The sequence below is a fragment of the Gymnoscopelus microlampas genome (genome assembly GCF_963454915.1).
Source record: "Gymnoscopelus microlampas genome assembly, chromosome: 8".
Lineage (NCBI taxonomy): Eukaryota > Metazoa > Chordata > Actinopteri > Myctophiformes > Myctophidae > Gymnoscopelus > Gymnoscopelus microlampas.
In genome coordinates, this window is record NC_139945.1 from 51,749,392 (window position 1) to 51,767,408 (window position 18,017).

An 18,017-nucleotide genomic window follows, 5' to 3' on the forward strand; every position below is an offset into this window, starting at 1 on the left:
GTGGCGTGTAATTGGTTAGGGAAAGTGCGTCCACGCATGCGCAGTGCGCAGCGCGGTGTTTTTGCATAAAGCTGGTTGCTTGTTGCTCGCGCGCAATCTGGCAACACTGATGCAACTTACAGACGTACAAACATTCTGGCGCATGACTGTAGATTCCAATTGTAAGGTAGATAGGAATGCAACGATAACAATAAAACACCAAGGAATGCCAACAAAATGAAGTTCGGTCAATTTATTGATTAATGGAAAACAATAACTTCACATCTTTAAAATGTTTAAGCTACCTTCAAAAGTTAACAGTCCATTACCATTTCCTTTCAGACATATGATTCAGGGGTGACCTGTTGCAAGGTGACTCCAAAAAACAAAGCAGAGACCATGTTTAGAACTCTGAAGGACTATTCCTCAGCGCAACCCCCCTCGTCTGTTCAACCTAACATTCATTTCAAACTGACCCCATGCTATCCATCACTAAATCCCTAATTCCCATCCCCATCTGTAAATGCAATTCTAATGACCCTTTTGAAATATGTCACCCCTGACAAAAGAAATAGTTGTGAATATATACTTTATGTACTCTGTTCAGCAGAACAGCAAGCAGACTGAAGTTTGAATCACTGGGTTACAATGTGAGGATCAGACACCAACAAGAACGAGAAATGACTTAGACAAATTGGATCTAGCAGCAGCAACAACAGCAAAGTTTTGGTTTCTTTTTCTCTTCTTTTAGAACAGAACATCTTTAAATATCGATATATATGGTATACACCAAAGTGCAAATATGTTTGTACTGTATGTATATATTTATATATTTTAGTATATTGATAATGATCTAATAAACTACAAGTTATCTTGCAAGAAGGTTGAGGCGTTCAGAGTATTATGGCACATTTAATAACTGAGGAGAGAACATGTCACAGGTCATATACTATACCAACAATAGGCAATGCAAACTGTACGATACACTAATATATGTATATATCTTGTGACCAAGGTTTGTAATTAATACATAAATATCTGATAACACGTTGAAAAAGCATTACATTAATATTGTATCATACCTGTTAGCTGAATAAATGTCTTTACAGCAGTCCTGCCACTCTGAAACTGTACAACATACTACTCTGCTTCCCATCAGTGCTGCAGGAAAAGTAAAAGCCCAGATCTCCACCCAAAAAAATAAAAAATAAGCACCCATCCCCAAAATAAAATGACACGGTAGGAGTTAAAAAAAGAAAATAAATTGTAATTATTTTTTTTTATAACAATCATGACTTTTCTCTCTCCTGACAAACTGTTCAAGGTCAGAAGAGTGCTCATCTCCAACCTAGCAACAATGCAACATCCTACGCTGAAACTTGCTTTTCTGGCACAATACCCTCGAGTGACACATATTTTACAGATATATAGCTATAACGTCACGTATATACCTCCAGTGTGTGCACAATCCAGCCACTATCTCTGATGGGATCAGAACCACTTTGTTGTGACAAAGAGACCGCCATGAAAAGGGTGCATGCAAGAACAATACGACAACCCAATTCAGTTAGAGAGAATCAGCACTCCCGTTTGCGCGAGACGATGTCAAATTTGATTTTCGAGGGGTGTAGAAAGACTCAAAATAGTCATCTCTGAATGCTCTTTGGCATGGGTTCCTATCCCTCTGCCTCTTCAGTGCTGCTTTCCTCTTAATTTATTCGTCAGTATCTGGGTGACTCAGCAAGATCTTGGTCTGGATGAGGCTTTAGCCCTCTTATAAAGCTTGGTCCATTAACTTCTCTCGGGATTATTCTGTTAGGGTTAGTTTAAACAGATACCTTAGAAGTAGTTGGATGTAATCAAAGCGCAAATTACTGAATTGAGTAGATAGTGGTTTCGGGGAGTTTTATATTTTGTTTTAGTTTGGTAATAGTTTTTTCTTTTTTTCTTTTTTCTTTTCTTAAAGACAGAGTGATCTTAGGAGGACAAGCAATGTAAGAGAGTAAGGTGATAGCGCTCTTCATTTGGCAGTCATCATCTGGACAAACTCTGCAAGATAAAAAATAAAACGTTTGAGAAAATAAATAAATGAGAAAACGGATACATTGCCAGTGAACAACTTGATTGATGACAACGGTTTTGCTTTATCTAACAAGATGTTAAAATTAAGTATACGCCAAACTGTTAAACGCTGAAATGTTTACATTTCCTATCTAGGAGTGTCAAAACATTGACTCTTTTGTTTTTTATTATGTTATCTATTATAGTATCTACTACTATCATCATAATGATTGTCTATTTTCTATATGTAAACTGAGCCAGGGGTAGGGCTCGATAAGCACTATGCTTCTCCCTTCCCCTTTTCCAGCATCAAGGACACTTGTAAACTGCCTGTACTGTGTCTTACTGCACTAAAGCATTTCCTTATGCATTGTCCAAAAAGCTGGAAATAAACTGAAGGCGAAATATCAGCTTTTCCATCTTGCTTTTAAAGGTTTGCTTTCAAAATTAACCAGGAATATACATAATTGGATTCCTTGCTCTCCAAGGATTACAGTAAAAACGTGGTCGATATCAATGCAAGTAATGGAAGTAATGGCCTGGACAAGACTAGCAAGGCACACAATGGCTAACAGCCATGCAACTACTTAATCAGGTATGTCTGTGTGTGAGGGGATTGTTTTAAGCAGAGGAGAACCAGGGAAAGGAACAACAAGGGGTGAGAAGGTGGATAATAAACCCAGGAGAGCCTCACCTTCATAGTTGACTTGTCCATCTCCATCAATGTCAGCCTCACGGATCATCTCATCTACTTCCTCGTCAGTCAGCTTCTCCCCCAGGTTGGTCATTACGTGACGGAGCTCTGCCGCACTGATGTAGCCGTTGCCATCCTGTAGAGGGCGCCAGATGTACACTGGGCTTTAACAGTTGCACTCAAAGGGACCTTTTTGCTATATGGTGCATTTATACTATAGTACCTTTATCCAAAACGCTCAGTCACCATTAACACACAGACGGCGGAGGCAACCATGCAAAGGTACCAGCCTGCTCATTGGGAACACTGGTTCAGTGTCTTGCTCAGGGACACTTTAACACAAAGCCTGGAGGAGCCATGGATCGAACCAGGAACCTTCCGATTCCAAGCTGGCCACTCTGCCTCCTGATTCAGTGGCGCCCCACAAATCATGGACGGTTTTGTGAAATTAACAGAGTTAGCACACTGTTTTAACATTTCCACCTCCTGCACTTCAAGCCCCAGGTTGCACTAGTCTGCCGGCAACAACCCTTGCCTATCTGTGCCAGATTAGGGTCAACTGAAGGTTAAGTCAGCCTGTGGCCTGCCCCCATTGACATGGCTTTGAATTGTATCCGGTTGTGACACTTAGATCCAACTTAGCTAAGCCAGGGATTCTTCATGTGAAAAGTGCTATTTAAGTGTAATTACACGTCAAAACCACATTAGCCCATTCAATCCGGGAACACATCCGTGTCAGTTTAGATTTCTTTGGCTATTTAAAAATAGCAGATATACAAGGTTTTAGTGCGGCACTATGCGCTTGTAGATCTATTTTTGAAAAATCGTGAAAATGTGTGCAAATCTTTGAATACATATTTTTTAAAGAGAACATTTGTAAAATATTTTGTTCCAGGGACCTCCAGAAGCAAGGATTTGAGCAAAAAAAAAATCGCTTTAAAAAAATGTATATATTGAAAGATTTGCACACATTTTCACAATCTTTCTAAAAAAAAAGCAGATCTTCAAGCTCATTATGAGCTTGTATATCTGCTATTTTTGAATAGCCAAAAGTATAAAATAATGGTTATAGTGGTTACACAGATGCGTTCCCGGTTTTAATAGGCTAGAGGCCGCAAGCCAGATCATTGCAAACATTTCAGTCAACAAACAAGCACATACTTTTCGTCATTCCACAGGCCACATAGATCCTTTGGGAATGAGTTGCATCATTTCAACTGGAGACACAGGTTTTAGGGACAAAAACAACACAAGTCTGGCCAATGAACTCTTTGTGTTAGCGAGTGACTCAGCTTACAGCCAAGTGGTAAGTCCCTGGCAGCTTCATACAACATTCCCTGTCAACAAACAAAGCGTTGCTATAAACCACACTGTTCACCACATGAAGATGGTGGCAGTTTACACGAAACAGTACAGGACTAGGATGGCACAATACATTGTGTTACTACATATACAGCAGTTATTTTGCCTGGATGAGAGGAGTGATACAAGGACAGAGAGGGTGATAATAAGCCTGCAATAATTGGTCAGCTATTGGTTATAAAAAGGCAGTTGACTAATCAGAGCAGCTGATATTACCACCACAGATTAAGCTCTCTGCTTAAGGGAGTGATTTCCAACCTTTTAAATTACAAGGACCCCCAAATTGATATGCATTAGGGCCTAATGCATATCCCAGAAATATAAATCAAATTGCCTATTTGATTTATATTTCTGACACCGTCAGATCAATAAATGAGCATGATGATTAGGCTGTTGTAATTCAAAGGGGCATGGCGAGCTCAACAAAAAAAATAAGTGTCTTTGAACACTGTCGAGTGCCGATCCCAAGCAATAATAGAAATCAGAAGAACAACTGTACTGTCTTTTAGAGCATTTCATTCGTTTGGTTTTTGGCTTCAGTCAGCGAATGATACGATGCGCTGATGAAGGCCAACGTGCCGAAAGGCGTTCGTTAACCTGCGACTGCTGCTGGGGTGCGGTTGTTCTTTTGACGTTTAGCCTACTGTATTGACATGATGCCTTGTGTCCACTCGCTGTAGCATGTTAAGCCTCATTGAAAAGTTATTTAAAACACAGTGACATGAGGTTTGTTTTGTTCCCTTGACAGTAATGAAAGGCAAAGTGACAAGGTTTGTTTTTCCCCTTGAAAATAAGAAAGGCAGACAAAATCTGTCTGAAATGAAAAACGCATTGTTTTTGCAAATAAAGAATAAGGAGATGAACCGTTGGCTAAGTGAACTGTTGCAACCCTAGAGGAGACATGGGAGTTCATCCACACACAAAGGAACTAAAACACAGAGTGTAAAGTTGGCCTTCAACAGGTCACTCCCTCCCCAAACTGCTGGAGAATACCAGTAGACTGACAATTAGTTTGCTGGGTCAGTTCTTCATTGAAAGCAATATTCATATATTTATGAAATTAAGCATTGATCAAATGCAAATTTCTCTTTACCTTAATAAATAAAGAAGGCTATGTGAATGGCTATGGTATCCAACATCTGACAGGCTGCATCAAATCTGATTAATCTCATATCCGAGATCTTATAAACTCGGGCAAACCTCAAATGCCCATGTGATGTGATCATCAATATTTACATAATACTTCTGTCCTCTGTTATGCCAACACACACTGATCATGTACCTTGTCGAAAACTCTGAAGGCTTCTCTGATCTCCTCCTCACTGTCTGTGTCCTTCATCTTTCTTGCCATCATGGTCAAGAACTCAGGGAAGTCAATTGTACCGTTACCTAAAAAAGAGAAAGAGGTGATGTGTAAGTATTTGTTAGTATTTGAACCAAAGTAGGCACCCGTTACAAATAAGTACTTGCACTTACGGCGAGATCACACTTTTAGGGCCAATTATCCTGTCTTCGACTTTTTGGCGGATGCCGATCGGACCTAAAATCCGGGTTTGCTCCTCGAGGTTTTGCTCACTGTGTGTTAACAGTTCAACAACGCAAGGCGAGCATGATTCTTGCGATTGCTCGCTATCGTGTTCAGATATCTGGCATGTTTGATATCTGGAGCTGTTGGCAACTGCAAGTCATACAATATGAAATGTGTTGTAACCAGCACTGAGAGCAAAGATGTGCTACAGCCAATAAAAGCACAGTACAGGTGGACATCGGTGCTTGTTTGATTGTGTAAACAAGTTATTTTTGTTAACAGACAGACTGTCTGGCTAGATGGATATGTATATTAGATAGACCTTTATTGAAATTCTGGTGTCATAAATATTGCTAGCAATGTTGATATAAAATACGAGATTTTATAAACTTATGAAAAATAACTTGAACAACTAATTGTTCTCTAGCCGACTCAGATATTACCAGCTCTGCAGGGGGGGGGGGGGGGGGGGGTCGTTTGTCACTGCTTTAACTCTTGCTCAACATTTGCGTCAATGTGAACCATAGCACTATAATGTGAATTTGTAATACCTTTGATGACTTTCTTTTGAAAATAGATGAAAACTAGAAAAAGTGCTCCTCGGAGCACAAGTCTCCGCCAGGTCAGGTAGATTATTGTGGCCTCCTGGTGGCGCTATAATAGGCCAATGTGAAAAGGGTGCCATTTCTTCTTAGGCCTTGCACGACAATCGGACACTGCATTCATGATTTGAGGCATTTTGATCGAAAAATGTGGTTTGCTAAATTAGACCTGCTGGTGGCGCTATAACAGGCAATGTGAAAAGTGTGGCATTTCTTCCTCGGCCTAGTGGGAATGTGCGTGCAACATTTCACGGAAATCGCCCACTGCGTTCATGATTTGAGGAATTTTGTTCAAAAGGGACCTATCCAGCAAACTTTGGAAGCCAATGTTAGCCAAGTAGGATGGAATAAAAAAAATATCGGACACATCCATCTTGATCACATGACTATAGAGATACTGTGTACCGATTTGCGTGATTTTTGGACAGAATCTGAAGGAGTAAGAGCAAAAAAAGTGTTTTCAAAACTCAGCCTCCTGGTGGCGCTCTAAAAGGCATATGTGAAAAATGCAGGGAAAAGGTTTTTCCTTGGCCTCTAGGGAATGCGCGCGCAAAGTTATATGGCCCGTTATAGCGCCACCATGAGGCTGATGTGAACGTTTTCAAGTGCCATTTCTTCCTGGGACAAGTGGGAATCTCTGTGGAAAGTTTCACGGAAATCGCATGCTGCGTTCATGATTTGAGGCATTTTGTTCAAAATGAACCAATCCTGCATACTTTGGAAGCCAATTTTAGCCAATCAGGATGGAATATGGAAAATGAGACAGATCCGTGTTGATCACATGGCTATAGAGATACTGTGTACCGATTTGCGTGTTTTTTGGACAAAATCTGTAGGGGTAATAGCAAAAAATGTGTTTTGCAAAAGTCGGCCTCATGGTGGCGCTATGACAGGTTGATCTGAAACATGTGGGGCAGAGGTTCTGCTGTGGCATCCAGGGAGTGTGTGTGCGCAGTTTCACTGCGACAGGGCCAACGGTGGCGGAGATTAGCTGGTCGCAGACAGAAGGACGGACGGACGGACGGACGGACACACGGACGGACGGACAAGTGAATGCAGAATTTTTGTGTACAGTCAGTGTATGGTGGTGGTTTTCACACAAAAGCTCTTTCTATGACTACAACCAATTAAATTCCCCAATATTCTTCTCAACAAAGTTACTGTAAGTATGAGTTTATGATCAACTATCTTAATTACTTTTCTTTAATTCTATGAAATGTAAAAGCAAATACATTTTGCACTTTACTATGAGAAAGGCATTCAGATTCTATATGATTTTGTGGTAAATTACAGTAGGTCATGTCAAGGAATTCTATTTATACATTGTGTGTAACATGAACGTCAGGTATAATTCTGTGATAAAATCGTTGCCAGATTATTTTTTTTCACCAGCAGATACAAATTCCTGGAATTGATATAAGGTAAAACGTCTTTAACTGGCATTAGGGCTGTCAATCAGATTTAAATCAACCTCTATTAAAATTATCAAAATAATAAATTCCAATCGAATAAATATTTTGGTCATTAATAAATTATGTAGTGGGTAGGCAAAGTGCAGATTGTGGCGCTCTGTGGCCAGCAACCAAGGCCACATTTAATAAAATATTCAATACAAAAAGCTTGCTAATTTTCCCACACCAAATATTTATTGCCATTTTTTTCCAGGAAATGATTGTGTTGGTCATGGATAAAGAGTAGAGTGATCCTGACACAGTCATGGCTTGTCAGATGAAACAAAGCTGCTGTTGACAGTGTAAGCTCTAGTTGGCATGAATGGAAACATCAACACACATATCTGAAACATGATGCCAGTGGAAACCAGAGCCGCACTGCGAGGAGACCCAACGGGCACAACACACACAGATTACTTACTAATTTAGTGATAACTCATAGACACCCGAGTGGCTACAGCGGTAACACAAAGCCATGCTGAATGTGCACAGAATGCCCACTGCAATGTATTATGTACCTGCTGCAGAGGCGCGTGTGTGTGTATTACAATACTTGTACAGTAGACTATGAGGAATAGACATTGTGAGGACCATTTTCCTGTCACAAGAAAGATTGTTGTTTTATGGTTGGAAAAATATAGGAGAAGACATTTAGAGGTTAGGTTTAGGGGTTCGAACTATAGTTAAACATGATTTATACTTAGTTGCGCGCTGCAGATCTACAAGCTGCCGCAGCTCACAACGTAGATCAGCAATCTTTTGGCTTTAGGCTTACGGTTAAAACTGGCAAAAAAAAAAGAAGAAATTGGCATTCATAACATCGCCGCCCTAAAATGTTGATGTGTCCTCACAAGTATAGTAATACAAACCTGTGTGTGTGTGTGTGCGTGTGCGTGTGCGTGTGCGCGTGTGTGTGTGTGTGTAGCTGGCTATTTAAGCCACAGGGATTTTCAAGGTCTTAACGGTAATAATGTTCTTTAAGCAGGTGTGTGACACCGTCGCTCTCACCATCAGCATCAACTTCGTTGATCATGTCTTGTAGCTCAGCCTCAGTGGGGTTCTGGCCCAGGGAACGCATGACTGTGCCAAGCTCCTTGGTGGTAATGGTGCCATCGCCATCCTTATCAAAGAGCGAGAAGGCCTCCTTGAACTCTGTTTAAAGCAAACAAGACAGCACACAGGCAGCAGTGTTAGCAATTACACAGCTACATTGCTTTGCAATGAACTGGCATTTAATATCTACATTTGGCAGATCAGAGTAACGAAGCAATACATGCGTTTATTCATTTACTCATATTATACATTTTTATTTCAAATGAATGGGTAAACACCAGCATTACGTCCTGCAAGTATCCGTTACCACTGCAATTTTTCCAGACCCTGGGGGTCAATCTATAATACTGTATGTGGGTAACTGACTGGCTCCTATTTGTTGAAACAAACATGCATGATAATGACTCCAACCAGCAATGTGATAGTGTTAAATTTGCTCGCTCTACTTTCCTAGTAGGGATGGCCAACCGATAACCGTTAAGAAATCGGCAACTGGCAAATTTTATAATTTTTTTTCCACAAATGTTTCCTTAACGGTTATCGATTAATTAATCGCTAAGGCCTAACGGTAACCGGTTAATAAAATGTCTCCATTTGGCCATCCCCATTTCCTAGCGCAGAATTCACACCAACAGGTATATCGCTTCTGTGTTCGGAGAAAGCGGAAAAGAGGGCAGTCGTCGCTTTCCCTGCTGTGGCAGGAGGTGGAGCCAGAAAAAAGCGGTGCTGCCACTGTGTGACGAGACACAGCCAGAAGCACGCTGTGGTCAGAAATAGGCGTAGACTATGCATTTAAACGAAGTTGACGTGGGCCTTTCAGACATTTCTGTACACACCCATTTAGTGGAAAAATGCAGCTGTATAAATCACTACTACCGCTGGTGTGAATTTGCTGTTACAAACTCAACATGGAAACAAATGCTTCTTCATTATCCCACAGCTAACGATGTGCAGGCATTTAATATTTTTGTTCAAATCAAAATGGTCAATCAAGTAACTGAACAGAAAATTGCAGAATTCTTGTTAACAGCAAAAAAAAAAGAAAAGACATAGCTCTGGAATGTGCTGCTCGTTTGGTCTGATTTCTAAATCCGTTTTCCCAATGGTGTCAGTAAAATCTTTAATTAGTCCCACTTTTCTATCCTGCCTCCATAAATCTATAATATTTAATTAACAATAAAGCTTCACTTGTGCTCTCTCTCTTGCTCTGCATTAGCATACATTTAGCTGTCTAGGTACAGTAACTGCACTGAAAGAGAAGTCAAGGGAGGGAGGAGGGAGAGGGGGAGAGAGAAAGAGCCTATTTTACCCCCACAATAACCTGGACAGTGCTGGGTAGTGGTACCAAAACCTGAACACGCTGATCAAGCACAATAATGCTGGGCAAGTGCCACATTTTCTGTACTATACATAAAATGCAACTTAGAGGACAATACATCTCGAGTCAGTGGACTGTAGATTTACAGTGGCATCCGGCTGAACTAGGCCTAGCTCTACTAGTTTCAGATATCAGATGGTTACATCCAACAAAAACTGTTCGTTTGATACTCACTAAATCACTAGTGCGTACCTGGTTCTTTTATGTAACATGGAAATGTTCAGGTGGCTTACATGCTTTCAATCACCAATGTACAAAGACTTCTCGATCACCTTTAGTAGCTGGGTTTGGTGGCAATTGAAACCAAAGATGACAACCTGCAGGGTTAAGGAGTACTCACCAGCAATCTGCTCCTCGGTCAGTTGGTCAGCCTGTTAGGAACACAAAGAATAAACAGGCATAAGAGCATGCTGCAGCAGACGGTTTGGAGGTGTTGATATTGTTGCAACCTCATTCTTTATACCAACATTTTCTCAAGCTCCAAATGAAAATTACGTAGTCATAATTAATCCTTCTGAGATCATTTATCCTTAAAGTGCCATCCACACCAAGAACAATAAATATAAAGATGACTGTAAATGTGTATTTTAAAAAACGTTCCAACTTGAGTGGATGGCGGATGGTGGAGTCCACACCACCACCATTAACGACAGTGGTGAACGATGTCATTGGGGTCACTTCCAGAGCAATTTGATGAACGAGAGAAACGCTGACAACGAATCAAAATCCATCTGAATTTAAAAGCCATCACATAATGTGATTGTTCAGTGTGGATGCACACATCATCATACTGTAGTTATCTCTACAATTATCATTCTTGGTGTGGAAGGTCCTTAAAGCCATCTGGAACTGGGCACATGAGGGGAAAAGTGCTGATGTGACAGTATTGTCTCGCTTCAGTGGCAGTAATGATCAAGCGAGACAAAAACTTGACTTGCCCAGAATAGGGACGCTAGTGCTCATGTGGTTAAAGGTGTGTACAGGAAAACAAACTACTACAAAATCATCCTTGGGTTTCTTTCATTCCCCGTAAGTATGAGAAATTAAAGCTACAATAGAGGGGGTAGCAAAAACAGAACGCTTGCCTGAAGAACCCCATTTACACCTGCCATTAACTACTTAAGTCATATTTTATACTTCATCATACGACAGTGTTAGGTGGAGAAAATAGCAGATCTACAAGCTTACGTGTATTTTTTCTTTTCTTAAATGTGCAAAACAGAGATGCCAGGCATGGTGGAACATGTGGAAAGCGGTGCAACAAGCCTTAGCAGTAAATACGACCCCAGTATACACACACTGATATCAGATCCCCTTCCCATACAAAATGCACTCATCACTTCCCCATAATATTTAAGGCAAGCAGTAAAGAGAAAGACCACTGTGTTCAATGTGAATTATAATGCGATTTATTTTGAGCAATTCGATTTTGAGCCATCTGTTACCTCATTACTTCACTTATGCACGCATTTAGTGGGTTTGTTTCTTATTTCTCCATGTTTTTACACTTCTGCGCGCAAACATTCATTTCATATCAGGCAGTTGTATGTAGATTCAAATGGCATTGCATTTACTACACTCTACTACTAATGTGGGGAAATAAGTAGTTCACCCAAAATACTTATTTTCTATCAATTGCACACCCCATGAAGCCTGGACTTCATGGAGATTTTTAATTTTTTGTCGCATTCCTAAGCCAATAATTCGATGACCGGGTGGCTGCTCAGTGGAGACTCCGCTGGTCATCAAATTATTGGCTCAGGAATGCGACAAAAACTAAAATATCTCCATGAATTCAAGGCTTCATGGGGTGTGTAATTGATAGAAAATAAGTCATTTTGTGGGTGAACTACTCCTTTAATGGATCATGGGTGTTGGCAAGTTGCCCAGATTTATTATTCGCACATGACTGGGTCAGATCTAGGGTTGGGCAGGATAACGGTGATGCTGTAATACAAGGCACTTTAAAACAACGATGGTATCCATTTGAATACAGTAATTTCATTGAATACATCATAGCTGTAATGCAAATGGAGAAACAGAGGATGTTGTACCGAGTGAAAGATTCTGTGATTTGAGAGTTGTTGAATTGCATCACGGACGTTAGTTCCTGTGTGCCAAGTGCAAATAGCGATATGGTATGACATTAGCAGGACTAGTGTTTCTAGACTAGAGTAGGAAAAGGGCTGTGGCTATGAGCCATATTCACATTTCAATAAAGGACTATGTATGAACACAAAAAAAATTAGCCAATTGACAAACACTGTGATACTGCGTTTTGTAATGTTTGTCATTTTTTTAGTGCTCATGTGTTGCATGCAGTATGACAATTTTCTGTTTCACATAGTGCAATGTGCAGCTGTTAAAGTGCAGCTGTTAAATCAATATGATGGAGACCGTGTAAAGTGTTTAAAACATGCCCTGGCTTTCAACATAATCAGTCTCAAACAGCATTAAAACTTTTTTTTTGCTAAATTGGAACCGTTTTCGCACCAAATTTCAGCAAATATAGTGTAGTTAATTAATTAACTTGTTTGCTCTGTCAAGTAGACAGTTCCTTGCGCTGGCTTAAGTCTATTGTCTTAAAGTGTGTCCAAGGAGTGGAGGATGGAGAAAAGGTTACAGCATGCTTACACTAAAGTAGTCTTTCTCAACCTGTGGGTTACAGTGAAGTGACAATTGAAGAACTTAAGACCTTTTTAATACCTGAAAAGAAAAAGACTGGTCAAGCATTGGCCAAATTGTCAAATAATATAAGAAAGCAGCAAACATTTTGAAAATAGCCAATCTACAAGCTCACAACGCCTTGCGTTGCAAGCTTGTAGATCGTCTATTTTCACAATATTTATCTGTGGAGCCGAGTCAAACAAATACAGTGAAGTGCTTGTCAGGGTGGGGGGTCCCCAGTTCAAATATGATTATTTTTTGGGGAGTGGCCTTAAAGGTTGAGAACCACTGCACTAAAGTACCAATTGAATAACGAACACATCAATGCTAAAATGTAAGGTTATTGATAATTGGATGTGCAGGTCTACTTTAAACACATGATGAGGTTAACAGCATTGACGGGGGTGTCATGCGCAGGCTGGTGCTCTCAGGAGGACAAAGTAATGAAAAAAGATGATCTATGGGCCACTTCTGAGCAACTGAACCCACAGCAAATACTGGAGCCCTTGATTTACTTTAAAAGGTTATACTTAAGTGAAGAAATTGTAATCAGAAGTTCAAAACCAATTGGCATGAGGTAAAAACTTTTTATTTTAAGACAATCCCTTTAAAATTACTAACTGAAATGACTGGAAATAAACTTCCTGCTTCATTCTTTTTCACTCTCATCCTCATCCATGGCCTTGTCGGGCCTGTCTGAGTCAGTCAACATGCACACTTCAGGCTGAGAAAGTGTGATGAGGGACGGGTATAAATACTTCACCACCCGAAATACACACGCCTGCTATAATTAGTGAGACACGAACAGGGTCGCCAATGTAGCACACTGAACACCAATGCCACTAACCACCACTTTTTCTTTCTGATGATGTGAGATCATGGTTCATCATAATAGGGTTAGTGAGCCCTAGATTCAATGACAATTGTTGATATGAGTTTGTGTGGATTTCTACCTGTGCACTATTCATTCTTCATACCACTTGAACCCAAGCGATTCTGGGGTGAACATTCAGCGAAAGTAGCCGATGTACAAGATCACAAATTCAGTGAGCTGAGCCTGTAGGTCGGCTTCCTCGGCTAGTTTATGTAAACATTATATGGTGTGGCGGGAATTAGGAGGGGGTCTAGTATAGACCCCTGGGGGACTCAGTGATCAGAAATGAGTTTATTTCTGTTGACCTGTATTTCCATTAATAAGAAAATGCCTAACTAACAGGACAGAGCTCAATAAACCATGACAGCTCATACGGTCATAAGATGTAATGACACGTAGCTCAATATCTATCACAACTACTAAAATTAAAAAAATAATTTACAATCAGGAATGGGAGTTGACAACACAGAAAAAAAATATATACAAAGCTCAACTTATTTCCTAAACCTTTCCTTGTAGTTGGTGTACATGCATTTTCCAGTCAAGTACAATCCACATAGCGGTAGTTCAAAAGACTTGCAATGAACACACCCAACACATTCAGCTACTTCAATTATGTAGATAGGGAGAACATGCAATTATGACATTTAATCTGTGAACTCGTCAGGACAACCTACAGTGTGATGTGATCCCTTTCATTGCCCTGCACCAAACAAGAGTAGATTGCATCCAACATCTCTCTAGCCCAGGGTGGCAATAACATGTGCTTCTAGGCTCCATGCAATGAGTCACCAAGGAGGAAGAAAGGGGGGAGGTAAGGAGGAGGGGGATAGCCAGGCTGCAGACTGTCCATTGCCAACTGAATGGTGCTGAAGCAAGTGGGGCCTGGATCAAAGCAGTGCACTTAAATGTTGGGAGGATAGGCCCCCATAACTCTGAGAGTGTACAAATGGAACCAAATGGACCCATAAGGGTCCATTTGGTTCCATTTGTACACTCTCAGAGTTACACACCCATAAAGGGCCATTTGGGAGTGTTTCCAGTGAGCCAACATGCACAATATCAGCACCCTGACTCCGTCTGACCAGAATGGAACAGAGCCTTCATTAGTATCATTGGTAACACCTGTGAATGTCTTACAATATGGCTGCTGTGAATAGAGCCTATTGCAGTATCGGACTGCTGTCTTACTCTTAGCCTGAAGAGATTATTTAGCCCTAAGAGATCATTTAGGACCACTGTGTGCAGAGCAGGCAATTGTTAACACGGGTAGAAAAAGTAATAAGAGTTTCATCTCCAATCTTCATATGAGATTATTTTGACAATAAGCTACTGTTAAAGATGATGTAGCATCTTATGTCTTCCTATGGGAAATATTTAACAGAGTATGTGTTAATGTTTAATGCTTTAGCAGCAATTAAGAATAATATAAATTTAAAGCACTGCAATTCACAAAACAGCGACGAAGCCAAGGAATGTCTGAGGATGAGGTTTCTCACAGCAGCAATGAGGCCTTTTCAGAATTTGCATTCCTATTTTTTTTGTAGAGCATGCACTGCGGATCCCCTCAGCTTACTGCACCAAGCATGGTTTGGTTCAATGCAGGGGGGAAGGGAGGGAGGCGTGTGGTAGAGTGGGGGCGAAGGAGGAGGTGGAGGGGGGGCAGAGAGGATCATTTAGGAGGAGCAGAATGCGGTTCAACGTGGTGGTGCAATATGCCACAGCATCAAGATGACAAGCTGTCATATCTTAAGAAACTACATGCATATCAAACTGACTTAAAAATTTGGGACAAATTCGTGTGACAAGACAATTATTGATGACCGTGTGTTGCATATGAATTCAGTGTATGACTCTGAGCCTTGATAGTCATTATATAATCGCAATCATAGCATCAAGAACCAAATGTGCTTGTTGCGCATCCACACTCGAAACAAACCCCTGTGAGATGTATTTGATCCCTAGGCGCAAGCAACCCACTGTAATGTTAAGAGCAAAACATCAAGTTAACCACAACGAGCTAGTAACTAGGACAGCTTTAACAGCTAGTTATTATATGGTGGTAAAGAAGGGGTGGGTGGGCTGCAAGCTAACGTTAGAGGATCTATTTTTACACCCCCCACCACCTCTACACACACCACCACGCCCACTCTCACGCTTGAAAAGCTGCAAAGTGCAAAACCCTGATCCCGAGGAGGTTGTAATTTAAATAATCTGACATATGTTAACAGTAAAAACTAAAATGACTGACAGCAACGACTTGGAACTACTCGGGTTATTAAGGGGAACAAAAATCCTTCCTCTCTGCTGTAATGATGAGCCATCATGTACATGCATCACGCATGCCAAAATGCTGCGCAGTTGGTGAATAGACAAATAGTGGTTGCCATCAGCATTTAGCAAACCACAACAGTGAACAGTAACCCGGGATATAATGATATATCCCGTAATACTGGGAGTGGGATATATCTGGCACAATGATTGCATGATGTGTCCGAGACGTTCTGAACCGTTCTAAATGGGCCTGGGCTGCAATAAGCTAGCTGATATACCACACCAGAATAAGACCATGCCAATGCTCATTCCAGCTTTACTATTATACATTACTCCACCACACTTTTCAAACACTTTAATGATTTTGCAAAGAATAAAACAAAATAGCAGATGTACAAGCTCGCAGCGCTGCACGAAAGTGACGTGCTGTGAGCTTGTAAATCTGCTATTTTTGAATAGCCCAACGCGGTGACCACCGCAGGGCAGTGCCGCCGCTTGTCAACAAGAGCCGATATAAAAGGCCAACCAACGGCTTTAGATTAGCTCTTGTCGGCAAGCGACACCGACGTAGTAAGGATTATAATAGGCTCTATGCACAGCAGCCATATTATCACTTCCTTCACAGGTGTTACCAATGATACTAATGAAGGCTCTGTTCCATTTAGTGTAGCACAGTGGTTTCCACGACCCCGATAACGATAATGAGACCGTACAAATGGAACCAAATGGACCCCACTCTCAGAGTTACACACCCACAAGGGGCCATTTGGAAGCCCCTCAAGGAACCATGAGGGTCCCTGGACCCCAACTTTAGACCCACTGGTGTAACAGAGTGTTTCCAGTGAGCCAACATGCACAACATCAGCACCCTGACTCTGTTTGACCAAGAATGGAACAGAGCCTTCATTAGTATCATTGGTAACACATGTGAATGTCTTCATAATATGGCTGCTGTGCATAGAGCCTATTAGGGTTATAACACGTCGACACTCCTTTCTTTTTGCTCGACAAAAAACATGACGTAGGTCAAAAAAAAAACTAGGCCTTTTTTTTACTGTCATTTTTCCCTCTTCCGTTTACACCCATTTCGTAATGTGTATAATATGTGCTCTGTTTTGTAAAGTTGCTTGTTTTCTGTAATATGGGGACTATGGATGGAAATGAGCATTCTTGCTAAATCCGGTGTATTTACAGTCACACGGCATTGTGTGTGGTGTTTTAATATGCGCTGTCCCGTCCAAATAAACGTATACATAAATATTCCCATGTGGTTGAAATACAAGCATTTTCCTAGTCGACGCTACGCACTTAGTTACGAGCGAAAGGCTCGTTACGGTGCGAATAAAGCACGAATAAACTGTAAGGTTTAGCAAATAGCCACCTAGCAGCGATCAGTGTTGCCAGATTTTGAGAGAGAAATAAGCAACCAGGTCTATGACAACCCAAAAGACCTAACACTTTAAATCGTACAAGCCCACAACGCGTCACAGCTTGCAGATCTGCTATATTCAAAACTCTTTTGCAATAAAATGTAGAACATTTGGATTTCTAGGGGGGAAACATTCCAATACAAATGCTCCCTGGCACAAAACATTTATGAAACTATTTGAGAACCACTGGTTTAAATACTTGTTTTCCTTCTTTGTGGGAACAACCCTAAATAAGCAAGTACACTTTAGAAACAAGCCCAAAAATACCGCAACCACCAATTTTTACAAGCCACGTTACAGGAAAAGAAGCCCAAAGTCCCTTACTTATAAAAAAAAAAGCAGACCTGGCAACACTGCCATTAGTTAGCTAGCAGTGATGCTACGCTAACGCTAGCCTCCTTTAGCACTCACCATCGCCTCGTTGGGTCTTTTCCTCAGGCACCTTTTGGGGGAAAATAAGAATCAAACTATTGTTCTTCTTACTGCAGCAGGTCTCTGGCTACCGAATGGTTCTTTTTAAATCCAGATTCTTCCTTCCGTTTGGTGCTGCTCGATCGCTGCCAATATTGTGACAATGGTTAAAATTGGCGAAACGGTGTCAATTGTATCATTAAAGTTGACCGTAAAAAGCCTATACCACATCAGACTCACTGCCTGCACCGGA

The 18,017-nt window shown here is 40.9% G+C and overlaps 1 protein-coding gene across 1 annotated transcript; it reads right to left on the bottom strand.

Moving 5' to 3' along the window:
- Positions 1–217: 217 nt before the first annotated feature.
- Positions 218–18,017, bottom strand: calm3a (calmodulin 3a (phosphorylase kinase, delta)). The gene is made up of 6 exons (XM_084065484.1): positions 17,765–18,017; positions 10,449–10,479; positions 8,686–8,829; positions 5,379–5,485; positions 2,735–2,870; positions 218–2,028 (listed from the first exon to the last, which is right to left on the bottom strand). The coding sequence occupies exons 1-6, from the start codon at positions 17,765–17,767 to the stop codon at positions 2,000–2,002; spliced, it is 450 nt and encodes a 149-aa protein (XP_083921610.1). The 5' UTR covers positions 17,768–18,017; the 3' UTR covers positions 218–1,999.

Coding starts and splice junctions, on each gene's coding strand:
- calm3a (XM_084065484.1), bottom strand. Junction 2,871..5,378: donor CCTTCAGAGTTTTCGACAAG/GTACATGATCAG, acceptor CGCCCTCTACAG/GATGGCAACGGCTACATCAG. Junction 2,029..2,734: donor TGGACAAGTCAACTATGAAG/GTGAGGCTCTCC, acceptor TTTATCTTGCAG/AGTTTGTCCAGATGATGACT.